General features: G+C 39.2%; 1 protein-coding gene across 3 annotated transcripts in view; it reads left to right on the top strand.

The window, feature by feature from the left end:
* The first annotated feature begins 12716 nt into the window (after positions 1–12716).
* Positions 12717–27647, top strand: part of cadpsa (Ca2+-dependent activator protein for secretion a) — a 184547-nt gene continuing 169616 nt past the window's right edge. For all 3 annotated transcript variants that reach the window (XM_059328611.1, XM_059328610.1, XM_059328612.1), the window contains exon 1: positions 12717–13385. In XM_059328611.1, the coding sequence (XP_059184594.1) occupies positions 13035–13385 (351 nt within the window). In that variant the 5' untranslated portion in view covers positions 12717–13034. The remainder of the gene's footprint in view (positions 13386–27647) is intronic.

The following is a 27647-nucleotide window of genomic DNA, read 5'->3' as shown; positions in this document are numbered from 1 at the left end:
TAATGTTGTGCATTAGAAGGGGTGTCAATGTTGTGCATCAAAGGGTTAATGGAGTCTGGATATTAATAAGTCAGTTAGCTTTTACAATTAGTTTGGCCATCAGGCATGTATTTGTGGCCATTTCACATTACACAACCCAAACCCACTTTCTATTTAAAAAAATGTTTAAACTTGAATTTTATTGAGTTTTCACATGTATATAGACAAAAACAATACAGCAAACAAGGTACAAGTTAAAGTGACAGTAATAACACTAACAAACTGTCTGGAGATACTACTATTCAGTCCACTGTTCCATTTAGCATTTGTTCAGATGGTGCCATGTCTCATGTAAATGTTCCATTTTCCCCAGTTTTTTTCAAACATGTTGTCTTTGAGTCTCAACAGGTAGGTCATTTTTTCCATAACAAGGATTTCCTGGACAATTTCCAACCACTGTTCCTTATTTGGAGTGTTCACATTGAGCCGGTTTCTTGTGACCGCTTTCTTACTTGCTGCGAGTAATACTTTAGTCAAGTACAGATCTTCTTTCATTACAACCTTCTCAATATTCCTCTTAAAGTTGTAGCAAAGAACTGAGTTCTCTTCGGAATATGCAAGTAGGCCTATGCACAGTAGTTTCTTCTTTGTTGGTGGCGCAGTACATTGTTATTCTAAGTTACTTTATTTTACTCATTTTGCAAACATCACTTTCAGGTTGTGCTCGACAGCACATAACATTTACTTTTTTTGGTTGTCTGGTTGTTTTGTGGATTAGGTGCAACCTGAACTGTGAAGAAGGCTAACGCTTTTCACTTTTGAAACTGCTTTTGCTGCTGAGCCAATTTAAAATCTTAGATATATTCATCCATCCATTTCTTTGCAGTCATCTGAGGCTGGGTCGCAGGGGCAGCAAAATTAAGTAAAGTATTCCGGACGTCCCTCTCCCCAGCAATGTTTTTCAGCTTTTCCAGGGGGACCACAAGGAGTTCCCAGGCCAGGCGAGATATATACTCTTTCCAGCGTGTTCTGGGTCTTCCTCAAGGCCTCTTACCAGTTTCCATCCAGTGAGGGGAGGTCATTGGGGTAGGGTGCATTGCCTGCTGCTCAGCTTACTGGCTTTGTGGACGGGTTTTTGGATGTGGAACTCTGATAGGGACCAATCCAGCAGAGCTGGTGCAGTAGATGGATTGGTACCAGCTAGATATAGTTGGGCTCACATCAACACACAACACTGGTTCTGGAACCACACTCCTGGATCGCGGCTGTACTATCACATTTTCCTGAGTTGCCCAGGGGATGCTGGGCAGGTGTTGGGATACTCAGTCTTGGTGAAGGAGGCCATCAAGCTGAAGGCTTGGTTGGGCCAGAGGTCTGCTGAAGCAGCAGGAAGGTACCTGTTGGTCAAAAGGGCTGTAGCTGTGAAACAATAACTCAGACTTGCAAGTAATTCAGATAGACCATGGAGAAAGACTATCAGCTGGCCTCAAGGAAGTTCTGGCAAACTGGAAGGGGAAGAAGGTCAATCAAGCTGTGTTCAGCAGGGGAGGAGAACTGCTGACCCAGACTGGGATATCGCTGAGCAGTGGAAAGAACACTTTGAGGGACTCCTTTATTCAACCATCACCATTTTTAAAGAAGGACACTAGAGGGTATGCTGTAATTATTGGTTTTTATACACTGCTCAGCCTCCCTGGGAAAGTTTACTCCATAGTGCTGGAAAGGAGACCGATTTTCAAACATCGCATCCAGGAGGAGCAATGTGGATACCATCCTGATTGTGGAACAGTGGACCAGCTCTTTACCCAAGCAGGGCTTCTAGAGGGCTCATGGGAGTTTACTCATTCGGTCTACATGTGTTTTGTGGACTTGGAAAAGGCTTATGACCCTGTTACTAGGGAGGTTCTGTGAGGGGTTCTGCAGGAGTCTTTTTTTTGGACAACACTATGGTCTCAATCACGAGTAAAAAATCTTCTTCAAGACAATTTGATGTTAATATGTTAAATAATGGCCCCATTTAGAAGAAAATAGAAGATAGAAGATAAAGAGTCACATGATTTGGGGCGTGGCTACCTTTGATTGACAGGTCACTAACAAGGCGAGTGGTCATCAGGAGAAAAGCAGAACTATGCATATCCACGTCAACGTGTCAATAAAGTTATATTTATTTTTCAGTTTATTTGAACGTTTTGTTCATTAAAATGTCTTGTTCAGCGTTTGGTTGTACTTACAGACACTCCAAGGAATCGCTGTACATTTTTCTGTGGTAAGTAACACACATTTTGTTTTTGTTTTTTGCCAAAACTAACATCCCAGTTAATGCTAACATGAATTAGCAGCGACTTCTCTCAGTCAGGTTGAGGTGTAGAGAGGCGTGTAGTCAGTGATCAGATCCCTCTCGCTCCTCCACAGTCCAAATATGATCTGCTCCCCAATCGGAAACAAGACACAAGATGGCGACGAGTGTAACGATGAACTTGATGCTTCCAACGGGTCATGGTCACTACGTCCATTATTTATATACAGTCTATGGGTGAGACGGCAGAGTGAGGGATAAGTAAGTTAATTAACGTCACGGCAAAGTCAACAGTCTGTGTGTGAATGGAAGTGAATATGTCTGTATATGTTGTTAATGTACTGTACTAATGTTGCTACAGCCGTAGATTATATATTTTGGTCTGATGTGTAGCTGTTTAGCTAGTTGTAGCATTTAGCTTACCTGCCTTTGATCGAGTGTATGTCACATAACGTGTTATGTTATTGTTATGGCTCCGACTCATTAGTGTGATGTTTACAGTGAGCATTATGTAAATGTTGCCATGTGATGTTGTGTTTATATGTCTGCTAATATTCAGGCGAAGTGTGTTTTAGGGCTGTGATCGTGGTAATTAAAGGCAAATTAATATTGAGTAATTTCAGTACTCCTTTATTATGTTTATTAGAGATTTAGAGCTTTATTCTTTATTCAGATGTATTTGTTATTATTCCTTTGATACAGAAAACCACATGACCTCATTGCCTGCAAAGAGAGAAATAAACCACCTGCACTAGTCATCACCTGCCTCTTCATTTGGACCCTCTGAACGTTAATTGGCCTTAAGTTGGTGTTCTGGCCAGCACCCCGGTGTGAACTGTGTGATAGCCCCTGAACTAATGCCAGATACAGCCAAGTCCCAGTGTCTTCACTACAGATGATGTCTGCAGTTGGCCTGCTATCAACTCCTTAAAAAGAGAAAAATGGGTTTATGTGGGCTCCTAAGGGTTAAATTAGATATCAGTGGTGAAGACAGAAATGGTAAATTATTTTAATTCTGACATGAGTGCGTGCATGCACATAGTTCATGCAATCCCTGCATAAATCAGTGCCCAACTTGGTCCACTCCAGCCAGAAAGGTCTGAACATGCCACTGGACTGTGTCCAACTCCACATCTGCCAGTTAAATGGTGCATAATCCGAGTTAAGGATTGTATTAGTATGTAAAACTTGTATTTGCTATCTTAAAGGATTTCCATCATATCACACATCCTGGCATAGATACGCAAAGATGCAATAGATGAAAGCTATTGGTAAAGGCCACAAGTTATGTCAAAGGTATCTGTGACAATGAAAAAGGAAAAGCATTTTTTATGTTCTGTAGACTTAAAAGAGTCTCATTCAGGTGATAGTGATACAAAGTTCTGGAAAGCATTGTGGGGTAAACACTATCACTATTGTCATGCTTCTCTACAATCTGCAGGTGTCACCGTCCTCCTTAACATGGTTAAAGGGGACATTGTTGAGACATTTTCTTGGGTAGGATTGCTTGATGGATTTCTTGATGGTAGGATTGCACAACTCTGTGATAAACGATTCGATTCGCATCTAGATACACAGGTTACGATTTGATTCAAAAGCGATTTAATTTTATTACAAACTGATTCAATTTGAATTGATACCGCGTAAGAACGATATGATTTTATTTGATTATACGGTTAATATTTGTGGTTGATATTTTATAGTTTTATATTTTATTTATCTTCTGTTAAAATCTGTTTTATTGTGGGTCTGAACAACAAAAAGACCACAAACATCTTTCTACATTTATAATAATGTAAAGAAAAATCGTTCTAGAAGTTTTTTTCTTTCATGATCTGTTATTTCTCCCATTCAGATTTATTATGGATATTATTAAAGTAAAAAAAACAAAAAAAAGTAGAGAGTATGACAGTCTGTCCGTCAGCAAGAAACACTTTTACATCGTTTGTCATTTTCATCAGTCCCACGTGAGGCTGATCATTGCTGAGTGCAGCTTTGATCTGAGTGACATCATTTACATTTTCCCTTACTCATCTAACCTAATAAAACACTGGCTGGTGTTCAGCGGACAAAATCATGTTCTGGGATATTAAATAATGAATTTATCACCAGGATCCTCTATATACAGATGTAAATATATTTTTTTTTAATAAAGTAATTCCCATGCCCCTGAGCAGGAGGTTGTTATTCATGTGCAGCTGTTTGTTAAAAAGAGAAAACTATAATTATTATTATTACTGCATGTGTACAGCTGTTAAAGTGGCTGACAACTTATCCAGCTGTGATCCGCTGCCGCTGTTATTAGAAACGGACGTCGTTATACATGACGCTTCGGAGGGAAGGACATCACATGTATCTTAAAACCAGGTGGCAATCTCTGAGCATGGAGGCAACCCAGGAAGTGCCTTAACCCTGCAATCCACCGAAAATTCCAGCAGGGGGTGCTACGTTTGGCTGCAAAAAAAATCTGCCCATTCATTTCAGTGCAAAATTTGAAAACTTCTCACTTGATTTATTACCACAGAAATTGTTTTCAGGACAACACTATGGTCTCAATCACTAGATAAAAATGATCTTCAAGACAATTTGATGTCAATTGTTCTAGTAATGGCCCATTTAGAAGAAAATAGAAGATAAAGAATCGTATGATTTGGGGCGTGGCTAGCTTTGATTGACAGGTCACTAACAAGGCGAGCCATCATCAGGAGAGAAGCAGAGCAATGCGTATCCACGGCAACGTGTCAATAAAGTTATATATAACGTTATATAGATAGAAAAGAGGACGTTTACCGATTTGGTCTCATAACTTTGACCCTTTCACTGTATTTTCACTTAATGACAGTTTATTTGAACGTTTTGTTCAGTAAAAACGTCTTGTTCAGTGTTTGGTTGGACTAACAGAGACTCCAAGGAGTCGCTGCTCAGTTTTCTGAGGTCAGTAACATACATTTTGTTTTTGTTTTTTGCTAGCCAAAACTAACATCCCTGTTAATGCTCCAATTAATGCTAACATGAATTAGCAGCAGCTTCTCTCAGTCAGGTTGAGGTGTAGAGAGGCTGTAGTCAGTGATCAGATCCCTCTCGCTCCTCCACAGTCCAGATATGGTCTGCTCCCCGTATCGGAAACAAGATGGCGACGCAAGATGGCGACGAGTGTAACGATGAACTCGAGGCTTCCAACGGGCAGTCCACAAACCAATGGGTGACGTCACGGTCACTACGTCCATTATTTATATACAGTCTATGCTTAAAATGTTCGCAAGTGACGTAAGTGAACGGTGCAAGTGAGGGAAGTGGGGATGCAAAATAAGAGACTTGGGAGAGACCGGGGAGACCTATGGAGTTGCGCGAGAACCATTTCGTGGGCAGCTTCAGCTTTCGCATTGTTTTAGAGACGCTGACGCAAACTGTAAGTGTGTAAAGCCGCCAACAGATTCCAAGTCTCGTGATACCAGATCCATGACTCTACAACCGATTAATCTAGGAATTCATGGCTGATTTGTATAGATTGAATAGGCTGCCACCGCTGCAGCCGTATCTCTCACTTGTTAAACCGAATATCTGGTTGCATCGGTTTATTGTTCACAACCCTAGTAGATGGATAGATGAGGGGAGATGGATAATCCTGGTCAGCAACATAGTAACATGTTGTGATTACCACAGCATGCTGACTAGTGTGTGAGTCAGTCACAGTATACTACTGATCAACATCAAGCCAAAGGTCAAGTCCAAGAAGAGAGAAGTATTGCCTGGACGGGGACGAGGCAGAGGTCGAGGCTGGGCAGAGGAAGAGGACGAGGATGAGGCGGCCCGAGGAGATGATCGCCAAGCTTCATTTTTGCTGACCACCTCCCCACTGTTTGTACAGGAAGAGGAGGAGAAAGAGGAAGGGGAGGATAAGTTACACTCATGATGAAATGATGATGAAATGATGATTTCAGTGAAAACGATGATGAGTGATTCGTAGTGGAAAAACATTTATTTGACTGTTTATCTGGCATGGGAAAGAGGAGAGTGGTCACATCAAGAAAAGTTCTATCATGATGTTTGATCCTTGTACTACAAAAGAAATAAACCTTGGTTAAACACACAACAACCTCTGTCTAGACACCTTAATTGATGTCTCCAATATTGGCATCTCGCAATTGGTAAAAGAGTTAGGGTTGCTTACTAGCATGCCACCAACATGTGATCACTTAGTATTATTGTGATCTCTAACCCTAACCCACATGGGTTGAGATGCCTTATTTGTTCAGTTATCTGTTCAGTTATAATATTGGCTGAGATATAGTGAAATTAGATTTTTTAGATAATGGCGGCAATAATTTGCGTAAAAATTATATGTGGAACATCCTGACAAATTTTTAACATAGCTTATCATTTTCTACATTTTTTTTTTCTACTGATTATAAGTATATTTCCGGTGGGTGCACGATATCCCCTCTTCCTACTAGACTATTATGGATCCAAATTCATTATCAGTGGAATGTTTTGATTGGTTCACTCACTCTGCCTGAAAGTTCAATTCAATTCAATTCAAACAACTTTATTTATCCCAAATAGGGCAATTCAGTTTGCAGTCTCCAGTCAGACAGCGCACGAGACAAAGCAAAAACAAAATAACAAACAAAACAAACAAACAAAACAAAAGCAGGACAGCACATAAACCAAACAATTCCCTCTGTCAGTGGCAACAAATCAGTGTGAGGGTAGCAGCAATATCCAGTCCCCAATGGACCACAGTGCAAACAATCTCAGGACAAAAATGAGGGGAAGAGTAATAAATAAATAAATACATTTCCACCTTATGGCTGGAATAAATAAATAAATGACTAATTACTGCTATCGGTAGCATTTAGCAGCTTGATAGCTGAGGGAATAAAAGAACTGGCGTATCTATTTGTTCTCCTTGGAGGGGCAAGATACCGCCGTCCGGAAGGCATTAAGCGAAACTCCTGGCTAAGAATATGGTCAGGATTGCCCATGACCTGTCTGGCTTTCTGGACTACACGTTTTTGCCAGAGGGAGTTCAGGTCTGACAGTCGAACTCCAATGATCTTAGAGCAGACATTAACAATGCTGCTGAGACTATTCTTCTCCTTTACTGACAGTCCATGGAACCAACTAATAAAATAAAAGGTCAAAAGACTTTCAATAAATGAATGATAAAAGTTACACAAAATGTTCTTAAAAAAACATTAAAAGAATTCAGTTTACGCAACAGATATATCCTCTGTTGACCCCTTTTAGCAATCGACTCTGTGTTTTTAAAGTGTCTTTAATCATACAGACAAAACCCTTTAAGGGAGCTGGAAAATGGGCAGTACAGATTCCCCTAAATATCGATCGCTGATCCCATTCATGACTCTTAATGCGTGAAAAGGCATTTCAATTCAACAAGAAAAACTCTAAATTGAATCTTGCCACAACAATGTTTTTTGTCAAAAGTCAAGGAGGAAAAAGCTTGGTAAAACTAGAAAATTGCAAGAAGTAGACTGGGAGCCTTCACTCTTGGCTCTTTCTCTTTACAACTGAAAGTTCCATTAGTCTGTGCTTATCAGTATGTTTAGGAATTCGTTTTTCTTCAGTTAGTAGCAGCTGGGCTTGTTGCAGGTTTAGGGCAGTGATTTTGTTTCTTTTCTGTAAGGCAAAGAAAAAGCTAGTTTCTTTTTAAAATATGTTTTAATTTATTTCTGTGCTATGTCTTATTGCCAATTCCCTTACCTTGAATTTGTGTGTGTCTCATTATCACCAAATATTTTTCCTGCTGTAATTTTCACCAACCTTCCAAATAAATCATCATTTAATAAATGGTTTAACTTCTAATAATCACATAAACTGCTTTTGTGATGTTTTGTATCAACTAAATAAATAGAAATGAATGTTAGTGGAGTGTAAACTCTTACATCCGATTTTAAGAACCATCAAACATCAATAACTGAAAGTTAAAAATAAAAAATAAATTCATCCTGGATTTTTTTTCAAGTGTTACTAAGTTTCATACAAGTATGTAAAGACATAATCATACATTGGTATGACTGTTAGGTTACAAACTATTAAAAAAATGGCTTATCTTATTTGGAAACCAGAATTATCCATCTACTTTCATATGAAGTAAATGTCTTAGCAATGTCCCCTTCAAACATGTTAAGAAGTGGGTGACACCTGCAGATTTATTTTTTGCATTGTCACGGATACCTTTGACATTGAGATATTATTTTTAAGGAACTAAAATGTAAATTTGCCACAAAAGAAATAGAAACTGTCAGATAAATTAACTTGAGATGAAAACAACTTTCAATAAATTGAATTCATGTGCCATTCAAATTTAATGTGTTGATAAAAGATAACTATGTTTTTTTCAGGTCTGTGTCACATTTTCTGCTAAAGGGCCAATAAGTTGCTCTAATGAGACATCAGTAGTTTGTTTGCCTGGAGAAGATGTCTGACATCCAGTTTTTTTTTTGCAGTTGGGCAATTTTGCAAGGTGGCTTACCAATGTCATTTGGTTTGAAGGAGAATTAAAAGCTGTGCTTCATCTATGTAGCAGTGATAAGAAATACATTTAAACTGACTGAGTAAGAAACGAAGGGAGAGCATGTACAGGAAGAAAAATATAGGGCCATGGAATAACCCCAGGGGTACGGTATACCACACATCAGCTGGGCAAATGAGGAGACATAATGATTAATGTCAGAAAAATCAGGATTAGGATGCTTTTTTAAATAAAGTTTCTCTGCACAAGTGTCTTTCACAACAAACAGATTACACTTATTAGGAAAGTGTATACTTCAGAAAGGTTCTCTATGTATTGGAAGCACATGGTAAGAAGGACCATGCAGGCACTTTTATGACATGTAAGCACATGGGCTTTCCTGTAAAGTGGACCTACAATGGACCTATTCATTCATTCTGGTGCAAATGAGATGAATCCGGAGTGTCCCGTCCATATTAAAGCTCTGTCTGCAACATTAAACTCTGTTACATTAAAACTATTAAGCTCTGTCCTTAACATCAGAGTGCATTGAACAACAACTCTCTGCTTCCCCCCTCTGTCATCAAACCATAACAAAAACGTATCATATCAACCAGTCAAGTGCAGTTCCTGTTTTACTAGCCCATTGCTGAAGCCTATTAAGGAGAATAGTATGATCAACAGTGTCTAAAGCTGCACTTAGATCAAGCTGCAATAGAACTTTACAAGAACATTACCTCCATCTGTACACATTGAAATGTAATTTGAAACCCTGAGCAGAACAATTTACTGTCCCTCGCATGAAAACCAGGTGGGTTATCAAAGATTTTATTGCTAATATAATTAATAATTCCAAATGTAGTGCATTGACTCTTCTGCTAATTTCTCCTCTGTTCCGATTATCAGCAGCCATACAGCCACTCACAATACAGAGGTTTCATCTTTCCACATGCACAGGTCTGGTTGGCTGAAGGATGACTGAAAAACATATGTATAGGCCAGAAAAAACACATTTTTCACAATAGGGGACCTTTAAAGGTTTGCCCTTTAAGATTACCATTCTTAAGCTACACACTCCCACAGCGTTGAAACATATTGTTGTCTCTTCTCCCCAGCAGTGATCTTGGCACAAGATTTGCCAACTTCACCAACCAACCATTGGGAGCAGAATTGATCTTGCACCCCAAAATTATAGCGATTCCAGAGGTATATAGACAAAAGTGTGATTTGCAGGTCACGAAGGGGAGCTGTAGACTGTCTAAACCATTTTTCAACAACCTGCCATGCCCACAGTCCTTACTGGTGAGAGGCTTTCCGGTTTGTTCATGTTGAGGTCAGGGTTTTTCTTCATGATATTTTTGAACCAGTAAAACCCAGCAGTTCCCATCACCTCAGAAAACCTCAGTATTCCACTGGCTTTGGCATTACCAAATGTCAGTTTCTGGATGTCCTTGTTTGTTAAGGATGGCCTCTGTGTAAGGCCAATAGCTGATGAGATCTTTCTTAGCTGCCTCAGGGAGACAAGGTTTTCCACTAAATGCATCTTTTTTGCCACTTATTTCCCCCTCCTCTCACCTCTCTAATGATGAATTTGGCACATTCCAAGGCCTTTAGCTTCTGTCCTGCCTCCAGCATCTTCTTATTTTATCACAACCTTCATTCTTACCTCCCTCCACTGATAACATATCTTCACCTCCTCCTTTTCTGACGTTTTCCCTTTCAAACTAAACTATACCTTCCTCTACCAGTGTGTGTGTGAGTAATAAATGCTCACACATGCAAGTGTTTGTGCATGTATGCACACCTGCATGTCTCTTTCCCTCACTTTATGTTTTACATGTACAGACACAGCCATACGTGTGTATGCACACATGTAACAACGATTGGCCAATTCTGGACTTGTGACATCATGTTTAATATTTTTCAAGTAACAGAAATACTAAAAATGCACATAATATGGCAGAGAGACACACAATAGCATAGTAACTCATTACTTTATGGAACTCCTAGACAGTCAAAACCCTTCCTCATAAAAATTAGACTTGTAACTTGAAAAATGTTTTTTATCATAAATAAGCTAAAATGCGGCATGCTACAACAATTTTCAGTTGGGCATTGTTTTATCTGCAGTACTCTTACCTTACAGGTTCTGGGACCAGGATATGTCTTTGCTTTGCCCATTCTAAAATGATTATTTCATGCAAATGACCTTTGTTGCAACAATGCAATAACATTATCCTTAGTTTCTTTTGTTCAGACAAGGGAAAGTAGGAGATGTTTTTTTACCTGACATGTTTCGACTGACTACTTCAACATGTCAGGTAAAAAAACATCTCCTACTTTCCCTTGTCTGAAAAAAAGAAACTAAGGATAATATTCAGAAGTAGACAAAATTAATTTGCTGGAAGTAATGCAATAACATGTTTGGTCATTGGCTGCTGATATTAAATGAGCCAAAAATATAAAACCTCATTATCCCCACATTTAAGTGTTTGGCCCATCTCTCCCTTTCCTATCTTTTCAGCCCTCTTTTGCATGTTATTGTTTGAAACAACTAAACACTCATGCTTCAGACATGATCAAACAACTTGTTAAAAAAAAAGTTAATTAAGCATTGATCTGAGATCTTTAATATTAGTACCCCCCCCCCCCCCACCACCACACACACACATACACACACACACACACACACACACACACACACACACACACACACACACACACACACACATGTTTATATATGTTTTTTGTTATTGTTACATTATTACACAGTGAAATGCCAGGTTTTTGAGATGTAAAAGAATCAGACCATAGTCTGCAAAGAGCTTACAAAGCACTGACACGTGTAATCGCATGGGCTTTCTTATAAAGTGGACCTACAATGTACCTGTTCATTCATTCTGGTGCATGTGAGATGAATTCGGAGTGCTCCGTCCATATTAAAGCTCTGTCTGCAACATTGAGCAATTAAAACTATTAAGCTCCATCTGTAAGATTAGAGTGCATCGAACAACAACTCTCTGCTTCCTTTCCTCTGTCATCAAACCACAAAAATATCTCAATGTTGGAAGGTATCAGTCAGGAGAATGGTACAACAACATTTCCAAAGAAATGTTAAAATTAGATATACCATGGAACACAGTGTAGACGGTCATCAACAAGTGGAGAAAATATGGCACAACAGTGTTATTACCAAGAACTGGACGTCCCTCCGGAATGGATGAACAAACAGGAAGGAAAGTGGTCCAGGAGGCTGCCAAAATGCCTACAGCAACATTAAAGGTGGAAAAAATTGGGAAGTGATTTATCTTGGTCTGATTTAATTTACATCTAAAACTGGCATTTTAACTGCCGTGTTTGGACTTCCACTATCCACTGTACATTATATACAAATGTGTCTTGTTATCCTTTGTTGGATAACATGGGGACTAATTAACTGACTATATCAAATTATGCCAACCTTATATAGCATTGTAGTCTACAGGGCTTAAACTGGTGAAGTCTACCCAAACATCATAGCTGTCAATACATGTTTTTGGAAGACCTTTTCTTTTCTTTGCAAATGTCAGAAATTCAAGCTATTCAGTAAGCCTGTTATCATGTATACGTAAGAGACTGATAAAGCAGACAGACAGGTGGATTTTAATTCATTAAATGAATCATTTAGTCACAATATTTAGACAGTACTTATCATTACTATTATTACTCATTATTTTTTCATTCAGCGGTGAAGCTTTTATTGTGAAAGCCAAACCGCTTTTATTCCGGTCTAGTGCTGTAACCTGTCGTCAGATGGAACATCAGGTGGCCGTCCATCCATTGTGCTCACCGCCTGGTCTAACTGATCCCAGAGCAGCCGGGGATCGGGTTTCAGCACCGCGGTCAGCTCCGCGCCCAGCCTCTTCCTCCCCCAGGCAGCAGAGCACCAACACATCAACGTTTCCTCCCTGCGACCCCTCCCCCTTTATATCTGCTCTCATGATAAATCCCTCCTATGTGCCACTGACTGGTAGACTTAAAAGGCTTGAAATCACACAACCAACTGGACTCTACATCACTTTCATTTTCCTTGCTGAGATTGACACGTCTGACGGCAGTTTCTTTTTCTTGAAAAGCAACAGTGTGAGCCGCTCATCAGTCAGCTTTTGGTCTCCACGGCGGCTTCCCCTGGATCTCTCCCTCTGTGGCTCACACTAAAGCTGATCAGCGGCATCTTTTTTCTACTTTTGCAGTTTTACCTTTGCAGCGGTTAGGCTATTTATTTGCCATCCAAGCACCGGCAGCATGTTGGACCCGTCTTCCAGCGAGGAGGAAGGGGATGAGGTATTGGAGGTGGAGCGCAAAGAGGTGGCGGCCCCGAAGAACGTCGGAGGAGCCCGGTTGTCACCGGGCCGAGCCTCCGACGGTCACGGCGGCGGAGGGCTCCAGCCCCGGGGCCGCGGGAGTGGCGGTGGTCGACCCTCCAGCCCAAGCCCATCGGTGGGCAGCGACAAGGAGAAAGAGGACCTGGAGAAGATGCAGCGAGAGGAGGAGGAGAGGAAAAAGAGACTTCAGCTGTATGTGTTTGTGATGCGCTGCATTGCCTATCCATTCAACGCAAAGCAGCCTACTGACATGGCCAGGAGGCAACAGAAGGTAAGATCAGTGTAAAAAAGCAACCTAGACAAACTTCAAAGGTGTGTTTTTTAAACAGCCTCCATCTGTCATTTCTATATGGCATCACTAAGATACATGACACCAACTGTTGCTTCCTCAGTCGCACCGTGTTGCTGGATGCCTTCTTGTCGAATATTCAAGAATGTAACAATATACCTCCGTTTACTCAAGCTTATAGTCGGAGATGTTTTTTTTTTAACATATTGAATATACTCCACACCACAGGAGGATCCAAACCGTAATACTTTATTAGAGAAAGTAATCGGCTGTGATGGATGAAGTGCAAGCAAGAGCAAATGTCGACTTGATCTCTTTTGATTGAAATATCTCCGTTACTCACTCCACTCAGTAACCTGGAAATGATGATGACAAAACCGTGCCAGAATATTTAAGATGTTTAAGAAACAAGGAAACTAAAGATAAGACAGGGTTGGGAATAAAAAATGGGGTAGAAGGTGACGAGAGAGAAAGAGAGAGAGAGAGAGAGAGAGAGAGAGAGAGAGAGAGAGAGAGCGAGAGAGAGAGAGAGAGAGAGAGAGACAGAGAGGGAGAGGGAGAGAGAGAGAGAGCATTCATGTTGTTCCCACCCATTGTAGTAGCTCTTGCATATGAGAATTGCCTCTGGGCATCGAGGCATCCGTTGATGTCCCCTCCTCCAGCTCATCTCAAGCCTAGCTCTTATTAGAGCAATCTGTTGCACAGGAGAAACAGCTCCTCTCCACCACTCATCCTCTATGGGAGGAATGTTTCTTCATACAGTCTGTCTGCATTGATGTGCTCCTTCAGAAATATCCTGGAACCTTGAACTGGTTTGGTAAATAAAACACTGACTGACCAGATTTAAAGATACACTGTGACTTTGTTGTGGCACTGTTTCTGAAGTGGGGGGGTCTGCAGATGCCCAGTGGTCTTTACTGGTATTGCAGGTCTTTCAAGACAGCATGGCTCTGAAGGTGTCAGCATGCTTGATGAACTACTGATTGTGTCTAAGGCGAGAGGGATGAAAATAGAAGGAAGAGATGCGATAAACATTAAAATGTGTGGAATAATGAAACAAACAGTCTTTCCTTACAGGCAGTCAGAATGACTGATGAAAGTAGTCATGCAATGAATAAAAATTGAGCTCTAAATTGAGTGTTTCTGAACTGGAAGACCTACCTGTACTAAATTTACAGGAATTGAATGACAATACTGGGTTGGAGGGTACACCTTGTCTACACCTGTCGCAAAGTGAAAGCAGCATGCCTGCATCAGTTGCAGTCCTTCACCAGTGTCTACATCCAGTCTGTACAATCTGTTCAGCCACAGTTTTGGCATACAGCTTCTGACATGTTTTGAAAGCATTCAGCACAATACATAGTCACAGTGGTTACATATGTATTTTTATTTAACCAGGAAATATCCCATTGAGATTAAGAACCTCTTTTTCAAGGGAGCCCTGGCCAAGAGGCAGCAAACACAAAATACAGTTACATATTTACATAAGACACAGATCTTAAACATGTTATGAGAAACAAGTGCATATTGTGGAATTGGCCTCAATAACTCTCAGTTTGGATTTAAAAGTACTCAAAGAAATGAAGTCAGTTAGTTTCCAGTCTTTCTGCAGCATATTCCAGCATAAGGTGCAGAGTAAACAGATGCCATTTTACCCAACTCTGTATGAGCATAAAGGGACAGAAAGCAACAACTGATCTTGTGAACGAAGAGAATAAGATCCAGCATTTCTCACAGTAATTAAGGTGCAAATGTATAAAGGCAGCAGTCCCAATATTGCCTTATAAATTAAAGTATACCAATGACTAGTTGTAAGTTGGAAGAAAGATACTTGCAGTTGCAGTTGTAGGTGCAAAACTAAGCATCTGTTAAGATGTGAATGAGACTGAAACTCAGGGGCCATATCAATGTTCACTGGAAGCACTGAAGGGTACTTCCATGCATCTTCAAGCAGAATTAACCATATCTGACAGATTTTGTGCTATTTTGTTAACTTTGCATGGGCTTCAAATATTGACTCTCTCTCTCTCTCTCTCTCTCTCTCTCTCTCTCTCTCTCTCTCTCTCTCTCTCTCTCTCTCTCTCTCTCTCTCTCCTTCACTTTATAAGCTTTAAGGTCTGAGGCAATGTTATTTGAGGGAAAATACAAAAAGCTGAAATACAAAAATACAAGGCAGGGTCAATATATTCAAAGATCAGTCATGAAGGAATGCTGGAACATTTTTTTTAAACATTTTTTTACAAGGGAACAAATCCAAACTGGCCACAAGGGGAAGAACACACAGGGTATTTATACACAGGTAACAAGATACAGGTGAGTAAACACTAGGATTACAAATTAAAACAGGAAATACAAAAACAACATAACACATAGGGGTAATTTGACTGACAATCCATATGAATGAATTATCTGGTACACAGTTATACTGCCTTACGTATAGCAAGTAGTTACATATGCAGAAATACATTTTAACAGTAATCATACCAGATTATATATTATCAGTAATAATAATCACCATTATGTTCACAATTCCATAAACGTAAAGATTCTTAATGTCAGCTAATAGCAACTTTGACAAAAACAAAGTAATAGGAAAAGAGAAAGAAAGACAATTACATGATTGTTCACCTTCAGAAATACACCAGTCAAACTACAATAGCCTGGTTTTCTGTACACATTTAGCCAGAGTAGACACTTCTAATCTGTCAATTGGGGACTTGTTTACTTGTACGTGGTGAATGAGTTGTGACTGAGACTTATGGTCAAAACCTAAGATAAGATATTACCACATTTAAAAAAACGATCAAGAAACCAGTCATCGTTTCAGTGTTTTAATCCATGGGTGTATCATATGAATCGACTAGAAAAATTGCTCACCCAGCACATAAGCCAAAGTGAGTTTAAACCTGGCTACTAGAGACTGTAGCAATGTCTGTGCAGCAAGCCTTGTTCACATAAATGCATCATCCCCTACCTCTGGTCTTAACGGAGTCATCGGAGGAGTGCTGGTGGACTGGTGGGCAGTGTCACGTCTATGCAGAGCACTGACACACACATTTGATTTAACAGCTGTTAAAAGCCTGTTTGAGCCAATACTGTTAACTATAACTTGGTTGTGATCTCTCCCATTTTTCAACCACTAAACAAGAATGTTTTAATGCAGATATGTGATTCAGGGAGTAGAATCATCATACTGATGTTATTGTATGCGTTAAAGGGTCAAATTTAGTTTAATTTCAAAACATTAAGTGAAATATTGTGTACTGCGATATAGCCGAAAATATCGCATTATAATTTATAAGTGCAAGCTCTATTTGCTGCAGCTGCATCTTGAATTGGAGCTTCCTGTGGCCAGGAGTTTCCACAGAAATAGCAAGATAGCATAGAGTTTTAAATAGTGTATTGAACTTCCATCGTTGTCATGACATGGTGGCTGAGAGGGCTGTGTTAGGAGGTTTTTTTTTTGTTATCAGTGAGGTGTTCAAGACTTGCTGGAACTATTGGAAAGATGATGGTTTGGGTAAAGTTAGACACATTTTTTTAAGAATATGTGACATTTGTTTATGGTAATAACACGATGTACTATACAAACTTGTGTGGTATGTTGTTTGTCATTTTTTTAGAGGCAGTGGTAGCCACATGACCAATTGCAAATTAAAAATCAAATGAAAGACATGCTTTTTTCATAAGATAAGCTTAATGTTACACACACATGTTAAAAATCATATAATAATAATAATAATAATAATAATAATAATAATAACAATAAATGTGTTTATTTGAACCCAAACCATAATCTTTTCCTAAATCTAACTACATGTATACTGACTTATATCAACCAGACTGCGATGGAGTATATTCAAATCAAAACATAGAATTGACCTTTGCAAAAGCTCCGCCCCCTTAGTTACTGTTGCTATGCCCGACAAGCTTCCAGGACCGCCAGCAACCATTACCTCAGTGGGCTAATGTTAGATACCTTAACCAACAACAAACCAAGCCAGTGGCGGTTCTACACAGGGGCCTACAGGGGCCACTGCCCCTGTGAAGAAGCCCTTGGCCCCTGCTGTGGCCCCTGTGTCAAATTAATAATGAAATTATCAATTTAAAACGATGAATGACGGAACAATTCTTACCTATTTTTTCTTCAAACAATATCGCATTGTACACAAAAGGAACCCAAAATGTGTACACTGTGTAGTTAAATAAAAGCAATAAAAGCTGGTGTATATTTTAAAAAAGACAATTCTTGTTGGTAAGTCTCATTGTTTCAATCAGTGTATCTGTATCTTCCAAATATACTTAAATGAGATTTTTAAATAAGGTAAAATAAAGGTTTTGAATGCTTAAATATCATCTTTGCCGTTTTTAAATGTGCCCCTATTATTAAACACTGGCCCCTCTTTGGCCCCCACAGTAAAATTGGTCTAGAACCGCCACTGATCGAAGCTGCTACTGTCAATCAATGGATTTATTTACTGTTCTCCACAGGAGGGAACGAACCCCCAAAATCCCACTTGTGGCCAAAAATATATAACATCTGTAGTTAACAACTACCACAGAGAATGACGAATGATGGGAAAAGTTAAGTGAGTTAAAACTCAAAATCCAAAATCCACTCAGCCATTATGGTCTGGCATACTAACTTTTGAAAGTACAAAAAGGCATCATTTAGAATTTATTTCCTGGGCTTTGCAACATAACAGAATATGATATAAATACCATTGGCAGCTGTCCTGGGCAGTGGCATCTTGCAGGGAAATCCTGCAATGCTGCAGGGCTGCAGTTTCAGGACCCTCATTCTTTTGCGACAGCGCGATGTTTTGAGTAGAAACAAGTCCATTTCTCCAGAAAATATGTCTGACATTCAAACTGTAAGGTGAATTGAGGTGTATGTTTTAACACTAAAAAGAATAGTGTCTTAAATTTCTTCCTTCCCTTTTATGGGAAATGCCGCTGCCACAAATTGAGCTCGTTGTCTCTCATAATTAATGGACCATATTGTCCCGCTCTAAAATAAATCCATTGAAAGTATAATATAACGCAATCCGTTGGTTTTAGTAAACACACAACATCCAAAGTTGATCTCTAATTTGCCATGTCCAACGTGTCGTAATACCAAATGCTGGTTCAGCCAATCAAATAAACCAGTTTAGGCTCATAGACTGCACAGGGCTGGTAAAACCAGAAATCGGGTTGCATAGCAACTCTAGTTTCCAGGCAACCTGCCAAGATCCAGGAAGTCACTATGTCTGGTTGCTGTCTGCCAACAAATACTTACTACAGCACGTAACGCTGTGAATCCACAAATTTTCATTCTTACATTTCTGTTTGTTTTCAGATTTAACAAACAAGATACAATCTGTTCATTGGTGAGTTTTAGAGGTGTTAGTATGTATGTTTTTGAACTTTGGACGGGGCCAGACTCGCCCTTCTTTCGCTCTTATTGCTAAGCTAAGCTAGAGGGACCTAGACAACACGATGATATTCTAATTAAAGGGAACTAGACAACACCATCATGCTATTCTAATCAAAGCAAACAGGGGATGCTGCAGCGGCAAGCTGAAATACTAACATTTAAAGCAATCACAAGATGTTGCTCCTGCCATGTTTATCACCACAGCATCGGTTCAGATCTTAAAGATCTCGGAGCTGCTCCATTGTTCCTTGAGTAAGTCGAGGTTTTGGAGGTCTGTTGTGCCTCGGCAGGGCTCCCTAGCAAAGCCTCACCCCAACACGACAAGAGAAAAATGGATCTTGTGGAAAAAAATCATCTTTCCAGCCTCACATGACGAAAAATGTATTTTGTTGTGTCTGTAGTGTCCTGTAAGGCTTTGTGGACTGGGCACCTTTTGGTGTTTGACACTGAAACAATTAAATACTACAACATACTTCTTCATTAAAATAGTTTCAATACGTTTTGTTGATGGTGTTGTCGTTGCTAGCAAAAGCCCTATAAATACCCCTTGTTGCAGTATAACTACACCGGGCAGCTTAGAAGAAAGTACAAGTCCCTTAAAATACTGACTACACACCTCACAACTTAACTGTTACATTTTTGTTGTAATAAATACTTTACATTTTTCATTTTATCTTTTCAGTTAATTTTTCAGCACGACTCTAATTGTGATTACACTGTCAGGTTGATCTATCTTTACTACAATCTGACACGAATACAGCATTGGACAATTGGACTCTTTAAGTCTAAAACACTGTCTCTGTATCTAGATGTGCCAATTTCTGTACCAAAGTGTTTTTACCTAAGAGAGGAAATAACTCTGATAGAGACACAGCAGTCCATTCACAGATATACTTCAGGACTGCTGCCTGTTTTTTCTGTTGTTGAAAGAATCACAAGTCAATCTGACATCTCACTTTGTGTGATTGATGCCCATCTTCTCCCTCACTGACTAAGCTTTCTGTGCTGTGCTCTGGAAGAGATAAAGCGGATATTCTATTAACTTTCTATTCTATTTCATGCTTTGGAAAGCACAATTTCGTCACATCCTGGTAGAAATTATGGATCTATGAAAACAAGTGCTCTTGTTAAGTCTGATTATGAGTTCCTTGGTGAATGCCATAGTCACGAGCTGGATTATATTTATATCATTCAGTGACTACATCTATATATACACAGGTGATCAACAACTGACTGACTATCAGTATTACCATCATAAATGTCTGCTAACAGGGAACAAACAGTTAACTATCACTAGACAGTTAGGTATGACGATACATTTGATACTTTGATAATAATGGAATAAAACATGTAAGAAATAGGTTTAATTACTTACTTTTTGAGACTGAAAGATGAGGAGGAGGGTTAGCCCCTTGGCTCTAACCATACTGATATCATAGGAAACTACGATATCAACATTGGTGCCATGTTATAACACCAACGTTTGGCTATTTTAGCAAGGCCATGTTGATTTTCAAAGCAGGCATCTGACCTCTGATCTCAAAATATCTGAATGAAAATGGGCTCTATACCCACAAGTACCCATTTTTTGGCATGTTCATGCTTTATCTGATAGTAACAGAGAGAAAGGAAGGGGAGATAGGGGGAGACATGCAGCAAAGGGACCTCTGGCTGGATTCAAACCCGAGACCCCCCACCAGTCTCCTTTTACGTACATGTCAATTTTTTGCTAATACACTGCAAGGCACTGTACACTGAAAGGCAAAACTAGTTTTTCTCATGCATTTCATTGCAGTGAGGGCTTTTCTTGAAATTTGATTCGTTTTATAAAATGAGCTGCCATGACCTCTAGAATAATCACAGCCTCATGAAACTTTTCTACTACAAACTAGAGGTCTAGAGCACATGTATAGCTTTCCTTGGTGTTTTGCAAATAACATGGCTTCTCAGAAGAGAAGTGCTCATCATCCAATTGCCAAAAATAAGAGAACTCTCCTAAAAGTCTAAAACTTTCAAAAACAATTCACAGCATGTATTGTTCTATGGTATTCCAAAGGTCTTGGTGTATTGAGGGTTTTATTGACCATTTTATCCATTCATGATTTAAAAACGGCCTAATTTAGCACCATATGTGTTGAAGAAATCGTATCACCACAAAAATTGCTGCAATAACTTATGTGACATAATTGATCATGGAAATGGACTTCCAAAAGACATGCGCTATTGCTCTAAATCCTTATACACCTTAACATGATTAATTCTTTGATTCATTAGAATATCATGGCTTCGTTTGAGGAATATGACAGAAGGTATACAACAACAGGGAGAGAGTGAAGATTTTGAGCTGGCCCTTGGCATCTAAGTCTTCTGAGGAGTGAATCATCTTTGAATCTGATTAGGTAATAAAACAGGGGGCCAAACAATGAGACAGTTATGTTATACGGTATGTTTTGATAGCCATCTTGGAATGGCATTAGGTAACCAAACAGCACACAGTGATGAGAACAAATGACAAGATGGAAGAACCTGGCATCTTAGTGTCATGAGTACTGACTGAAGAAAGCTACCGTGGTTGCCCAAAGAAGGTGGCGGGGGGTGCTGTCATCCCGGCATGTGGAGCCCCACATGGAGCCCCACATGGAGCCCCACATGGAGCCCTGCATGGAGCCCTGCCTGGAGCGAGCAACTACAGTTGCTGAGAGTGTTGGTTGCAGGCATTAGCATCCCTGTACCTGGTTTCTCTACCAATTGATGTGATCACTGGAGGTGGGATGGCAAGGAGCACTGGCATCCTGGTGCCTGGTTACAGTGACTGGACGGCAGTGCCAGGTTCTCCAGCTTAGGATCCTTTCATAATTATGAAATCATCCTATTATTTCCCCCATTAAGATTTATAATGGACACTATTAAAGTCAAAAGGAGAATCTGTCTGTCTGTCTGTCAGCAAGAAACACTTCCTACTGTTTAGTGATCATTCCTTAGTGTAGGGTTTGATATGAGTTACATCATTTACGGGGCGGATGTGGCTCAGTTGGTAGAGAGGTCGTCTTCTGATCGGAAGGTTGCAACATACTGAACCCCAAATTGCTCCCGATGCTGCGTTCATCGGTGTGTGAATGAATTCCCAATGGTGGCAGGTGGCACCATTGTTCCCTGGTAGCCTGGGCCACCAGTATGAATATGTGTGTGAATGGGTGAATGAGTGTAGTGTGTAGTGTAAAGCGCTTTGGATAAAAGCGCTATATAAGAGCACCCCATTTACCATTTACATTTTCAAAGAAAAATTCAATCTAATAAAACATTTCTTGATATTCAAAGGACACCATAATAATATTCTGGAATTAAATAAGGAACTCATAATCAGGATATATAAACATTTCCCTGTGCCTCTGAGCAGGACAAAGTTTAAATAACGTATAAATACAGAATGCAGGTTGTTATTTGTGTGCAGGTGTTTGTTAATCAGGTAGCTGGCTTCAGAAAGAAAACACTATTATTATTAGTGCATGTCTGTGTCTGTGCAGACACAAACAGCTGTTAAAGCCCACTGACAGCTGATCCAGCTGTGATCCGCTGCTGCTGTCATTAGAAACGTCGCTTCATGTGACACTTCAGAGGAAAGGACATTTCTCCTTGCCTGGTGTCCTTGAGTCTCTCCATGCATCCCTGGTGGGAGTGACTAAGATGCAAGGAAAAGTGAAGGAAGCGTGGAGGCAATTTAGCGACATGAGAAGAACCCTTGTTGAGCCTTTCCTGACAGACTTTAATGGCATGTGTTGTACTTTATACCACAAGAATATGATGTCATTTGAGCCTGTGTCTTCTCATCCTTAGTGACTTTTAAAACAGTGAAGAACAGTGAACAGTGCCAGTGAAGCTACGAGAACTGCGATTGCAGATTAAGATTAGCCTGGCTAACACCAGACTAATCACAAATGAGATATAGTCTGGAAACCAGCCAATAATTTCTCCGTAGAGGAGGCGTGGTCCTCCAGAGCCGTTTATTGGGCGCTATGAATGTCTATCAAAAGCGTCTGTAGGTAGCTCTTAGCCAACCGCTGTCCCCCGGCTCGTAGCGAGATCACCGGCGTTACAGCAGCGAGCGGTAGCGGGGCTAGCTGCTAGATTAGTCTTTGGCCAAATCCTGTCGGAAGCAAGGCTAAAACATCCTTTTTCGTGGTGAAACAGGAGTTTAAAGTCAAACGTTGTTCTTCTTTTAAAATCAACTTTTGCTCTAAACTATTTAAAACGCCGTATACAGCTAAATCCAAAGAGAGCTTTGCGTCTGCTGCAGCCATGTTGGATCTGTAAGAAAACTACAAAACTACAAGCTTCCGTCTGTCGAGTCGTCTTGCCGTCCCTCCCCGTTCTGTGATTGGATCCTAAAACAGCGCTAAGAAACGGCCTTCGTTGCCAGACTGCATGCAGGTTCGAAATGAAATCGAGCGCACAAGCCAGTATGGGTATACCCAGGCTAGATTATGATGACATTTTGGGTCAATTTACAAGGTCATAAAATCATTCTACATGTATCACTCAGCCATGCTGGGAGCATGAGAAAAGTCAACCAAGAGCTTTAGGTGGATCATTAATAAGACAGCAGATGAACTGAGTATGTTGGAAAGGAGTTACTCTCCAGATGCTGTCATGCCATCTATTCCTCCTCAGTTATTACCACAGCCAAAGATAAATCTCAACCTCCTGGAATGTGTCAGAGCTAGAAATGATGGGAATAGAAGGATGGTTAATTCATACATCAAAATTGCTTCCAGATATATACAGATGGTTCTAAAGATGAAAAAAGTAGTAATTCCTGTGTAGTGTATGCACTGTCTAGAGCTGCGGTTCCCAAAGTTTTTTAGCCGTGCACCCCCTTCTATGTCCCAACAGGGTTGACGCACCCCCAATCCCCCACACCTTCAAAAAAACCCAAAATGCAATAAGCTCTTTTATTGCCATATTAAAGGCGCCATGTTTAATCATGCTGAAATGAGAACACACATATAATTAAATAATCACAATCACAACAATGAGCTCTCACATTTGAATTAATTTGAAACACAGTTTCAATATAATGCAACAAAGTTATGCGCAAGCTTCCATTTTTAAGCGCAAAGAGGATGATGACAGGCTCAGGATCAGAGGCAGAAAGCAGATAAGTTGGGAAAATGTTATAATATTTTGAGCCGCGTTGAACAAAAATTGCAGCAAGTTTAAATGAGCATGGAGCTAAACAACCCGTCATCATAACACAGGTTGGAAAAATGGAAGAAGATAACTTCTTCTACGCTTCATTTTAAGATAAAGTGCATTTTGAATAGCCTGCATTTAATTATTAATTATACAGTTTTTGATTTTAAAAAGGAAATGTTTATTTACACGTCTTTATTGTGTGTGTGGGGGGGATGTAATCGTGTAATTATCAGACCGTCATTACATTTTTCATCTCGTGCACCCCCTAGAGGCAGCTCATGCACCCCTGGGGGTCCACGCACCACACTTTGGGAATCCCTGGTCTAGAGGATATCAGGCTGGAAAGAACAGTCATAGGGTCCGATTATTGGATTATTGATCATTGACTCAATACATGGATACCGATTGATTTATCGTTATATCACTATTAACTAACAGCAGGACATTGGAGTGCCTGTGGTTATTTCACATGCCTTTAATAACAGCAGGACAGAGATGACTGAGAAGTTTTGAGACGGCAGAGATTAAAATGACTTTAGAAGAGAACATTGGTGATCTTTATTGATATGAGCATGACCAAGCTAGGAGCTGTTTCTCCTGTGCTCACAAGTAATTCCTTGTTAAAATCACAAAGGTTTCAGGCAACTGCTGTAATCAAGCTGATTTGTCTCAGAATATAAAAAGCTTCTATGCTGAATGATTGCATTTGGTGGAACAGAGGCTCAGCAGGACGTAACTTTGGCCTTCTATTAGCTCGTGAGCCTTATAATGTGCTGTTACCACTGCAGAAAATAAATCTCTTTGTGGTAGAGAATGTTTCTATACTACTTAATCAGATAAATTAAAGCCAGCTATTGTGAAACCTAGAACTTCAGTGTGAGTGTATATTGCATTAAATATTGCATGGCAAGGCTAAATTGAAATAATTCCATTGTTCTTCAATGCTGCACTGTAAAAAATAATCTGTTTAATTTACGGAAAAATACCGGCAGCTGTGGTTGTCAGAACTTCACCGTAAAAATTACAGTGAGTGGGTTTTCTATTCTAAATTTAAATGTAAATATCAGCAAAAACTGTAATTTAGGCTGAATTATCCTGTTATTAATTGTAATTGTAATTGTATCATTCATTCTCACATCATGGTATTTCTCCATAAATTTTGCATGAAAATATTATATTTTTACAGCAAAACTGTGTGTTACTTCCAGTTTATGACAGAAAAAAGTTAAAGTTTTGTGCTATTCTTTGATTTACGATAATTAAAAGTGTCTATTACGGTGATATACAGTTTTTAACTTTACACCCTATTTCTGATGTATTTGACAGTGTTTTTTACTGTTATTTTTACAAAAATGTTTACAGTGTGGTAAAAGCTAACTCAGATCATGACTCTACTCGAAATATTACAAATACAAAAAACAAGGATGAAAAAATATGACAAGACCATTCTTGCCTGTTGTGTGGAGGCCAAAGTATTTTTTAGATAGAAAAGGGGGGCCCAGTAGAAAAACTTTGGGAACCACTGCTCTAAGCCAAACCAATTTTGTGTTAAGACAACTATTTGAAGTTACAAATTGCTTCATATTACAGTATTGTTATTTTCTGTCTTTGTCAACATGTTATTTTGGTGTCATCATGTTACCCTGTATACTTCACTTTCCCCATGAGATACTTCTCAACTCTGGGGAGTGCATGATGAAAGACGCTTGGTGCATGAACTGATACTCACCTTCAATCTACAGCATAGTCTCTAAACATTACAATAGGCTATGTGATCAATCAGTGACTAAAAGAGAATTTTGGTTCAAATTTTTCTCAACTTCCTCTGCATTCATTTCTGTCTCTGTTTAGCATCTTTCAGTCTGTTCTTACATCACATGCATGGCTCCTTTTTCTCCACACAAACTTGGCTATCAGTCAGATTTTTCATTTTATTTTAATTAAAGTATAAAGCTGCTGAAAATACCGAAAAACACAAACAAAAGACACAGGTATCTATGGAAATGTACCATTTTTTAAAACCATTTATACACACAAAAAAGCAGAAAAAAATAATAATACAACTACAAAACAGTCTACATGTAAATTAAAAATAATAGTAGTTTTCATTGTAGAAAGAAAATTAACATTTTAAAAATGGTCTAGAAACATAAGTGGCACACTGTGAAAGCTCCTATGATTGTACTTTTAATTGGCTTTCTCAGCTTGTCTACATATCATATTTAAATAGTTATTACTGTAAATAAAACATGTGTATTTTCAATAAATAGATAGACTCCAGAGAGTTAAATGACATATTTCAACATCAAGTGCAGTGGTGGAAAGTTATTGTGTGAAAGTGCATTTACTCAACTGTAGTTCAATACAAATGTGAGATACTTTCTGCTATACTCAAATATTGTGCTTTTTACTACACTACCTTCATTTGAATGCTGTAGTTACTGAAACCTCATTAAATATTATGTATTTTATGTATTAAACAAAAATTATTATATATTACCCAATAGTATTTTATGTATCCATGAACAGCTACACCATTAGAAAAGCTGATAGGTGCCAATAATCTTACTTGTTCAGTTACAAATGGAGGATCCAAACATTAGCTGTCATTCATAATTTGTTCATTCATCACATCATCAGAGGAAAATGACTGATCTGGTTTTCAGAAGGTAATAGAGGATAGAAGGATACTAATCTGTTGTATTCAGGTCAAACAACTGCTACGAGCACTTTAAAGGGGTCTCAAACTCAAATTACCTGGGGGCCGCTGGAGGCAGTATCAAAATGACTAAAAAAAGTCACAAAATGACAGAAAAAACCTAAATTGCTTGGAAAAGACACAAAATGACCAAAAAAAGACACAAAATTATTTAAAAAAGACACAAAAAGACACAAAATGACAAAAAAAGACACAAAATTATTTAAAAAAGACAAAAAAAGACAAAAGTTATTACAAAAAGACACAAAATTACCAAAAAAAGATACAAAATTACCAAAAAAAGACATTAAATTATTAAAAAAGACACAACATTATTTTAAAAAGTAATTAAAGGGACCTTCCATACACAACACGGTAAAGTGCCATTCATATAAAAAGGTGGGGGCCACAAAATATCCGTAATTGGCCCGCAAGTTTGAAACCCATGCTTTAAAGGCTCTAAAGCGTGATGATGATGTGTTTTTCTCTAGCTGGCATTCCAGACACAATGTCCGTATCAGTCTGTGTGTTAGTGACAGAGAATGGAAGTCTAATTTGACATTCTGTGTTTAGATCACACTTTGGAGCTCATACGCCTTCTCAAACACTTTTGCCAGTCAGCTGGGAAGTGGGTGGCATTGCACTGGGCCTGAGATGCTGTAGGCTGAAAGGAGAGAAAGCTCCTGTTCCTTGTTTGAACGGTTCCTTTAATGTACAAACCTGAGTTATAAAGACTTGCAGTAGCAGGCTTCAAAGCTTTATTGCAGATTGAGCTGCTCTGAAGGTAATGCCAGCATGGAGTTAAATAACCCAACATATAAAGCTGTTGTGCTACCATGTTTGCCATTGCAAAAAGTAACAATATCACAGTGTTGAATATGCTCCTTTCACAAGTCCTTCTGTAAAAATGTAAATATAATATTTCACAACACTA

Source organism: Centropristis striata, chromosome 3, assembly GCF_030273125.1.
Source record: "Centropristis striata isolate RG_2023a ecotype Rhode Island chromosome 3, C.striata_1.0, whole genome shotgun sequence".
Taxonomy (NCBI): domain Eukaryota; kingdom Metazoa; phylum Chordata; class Actinopteri; order Perciformes; family Serranidae; genus Centropristis; species Centropristis striata.
Note: the sequence above shows the minus strand (reverse complement) of the source record. Positions and strands in the feature narration are given on the sequence as shown.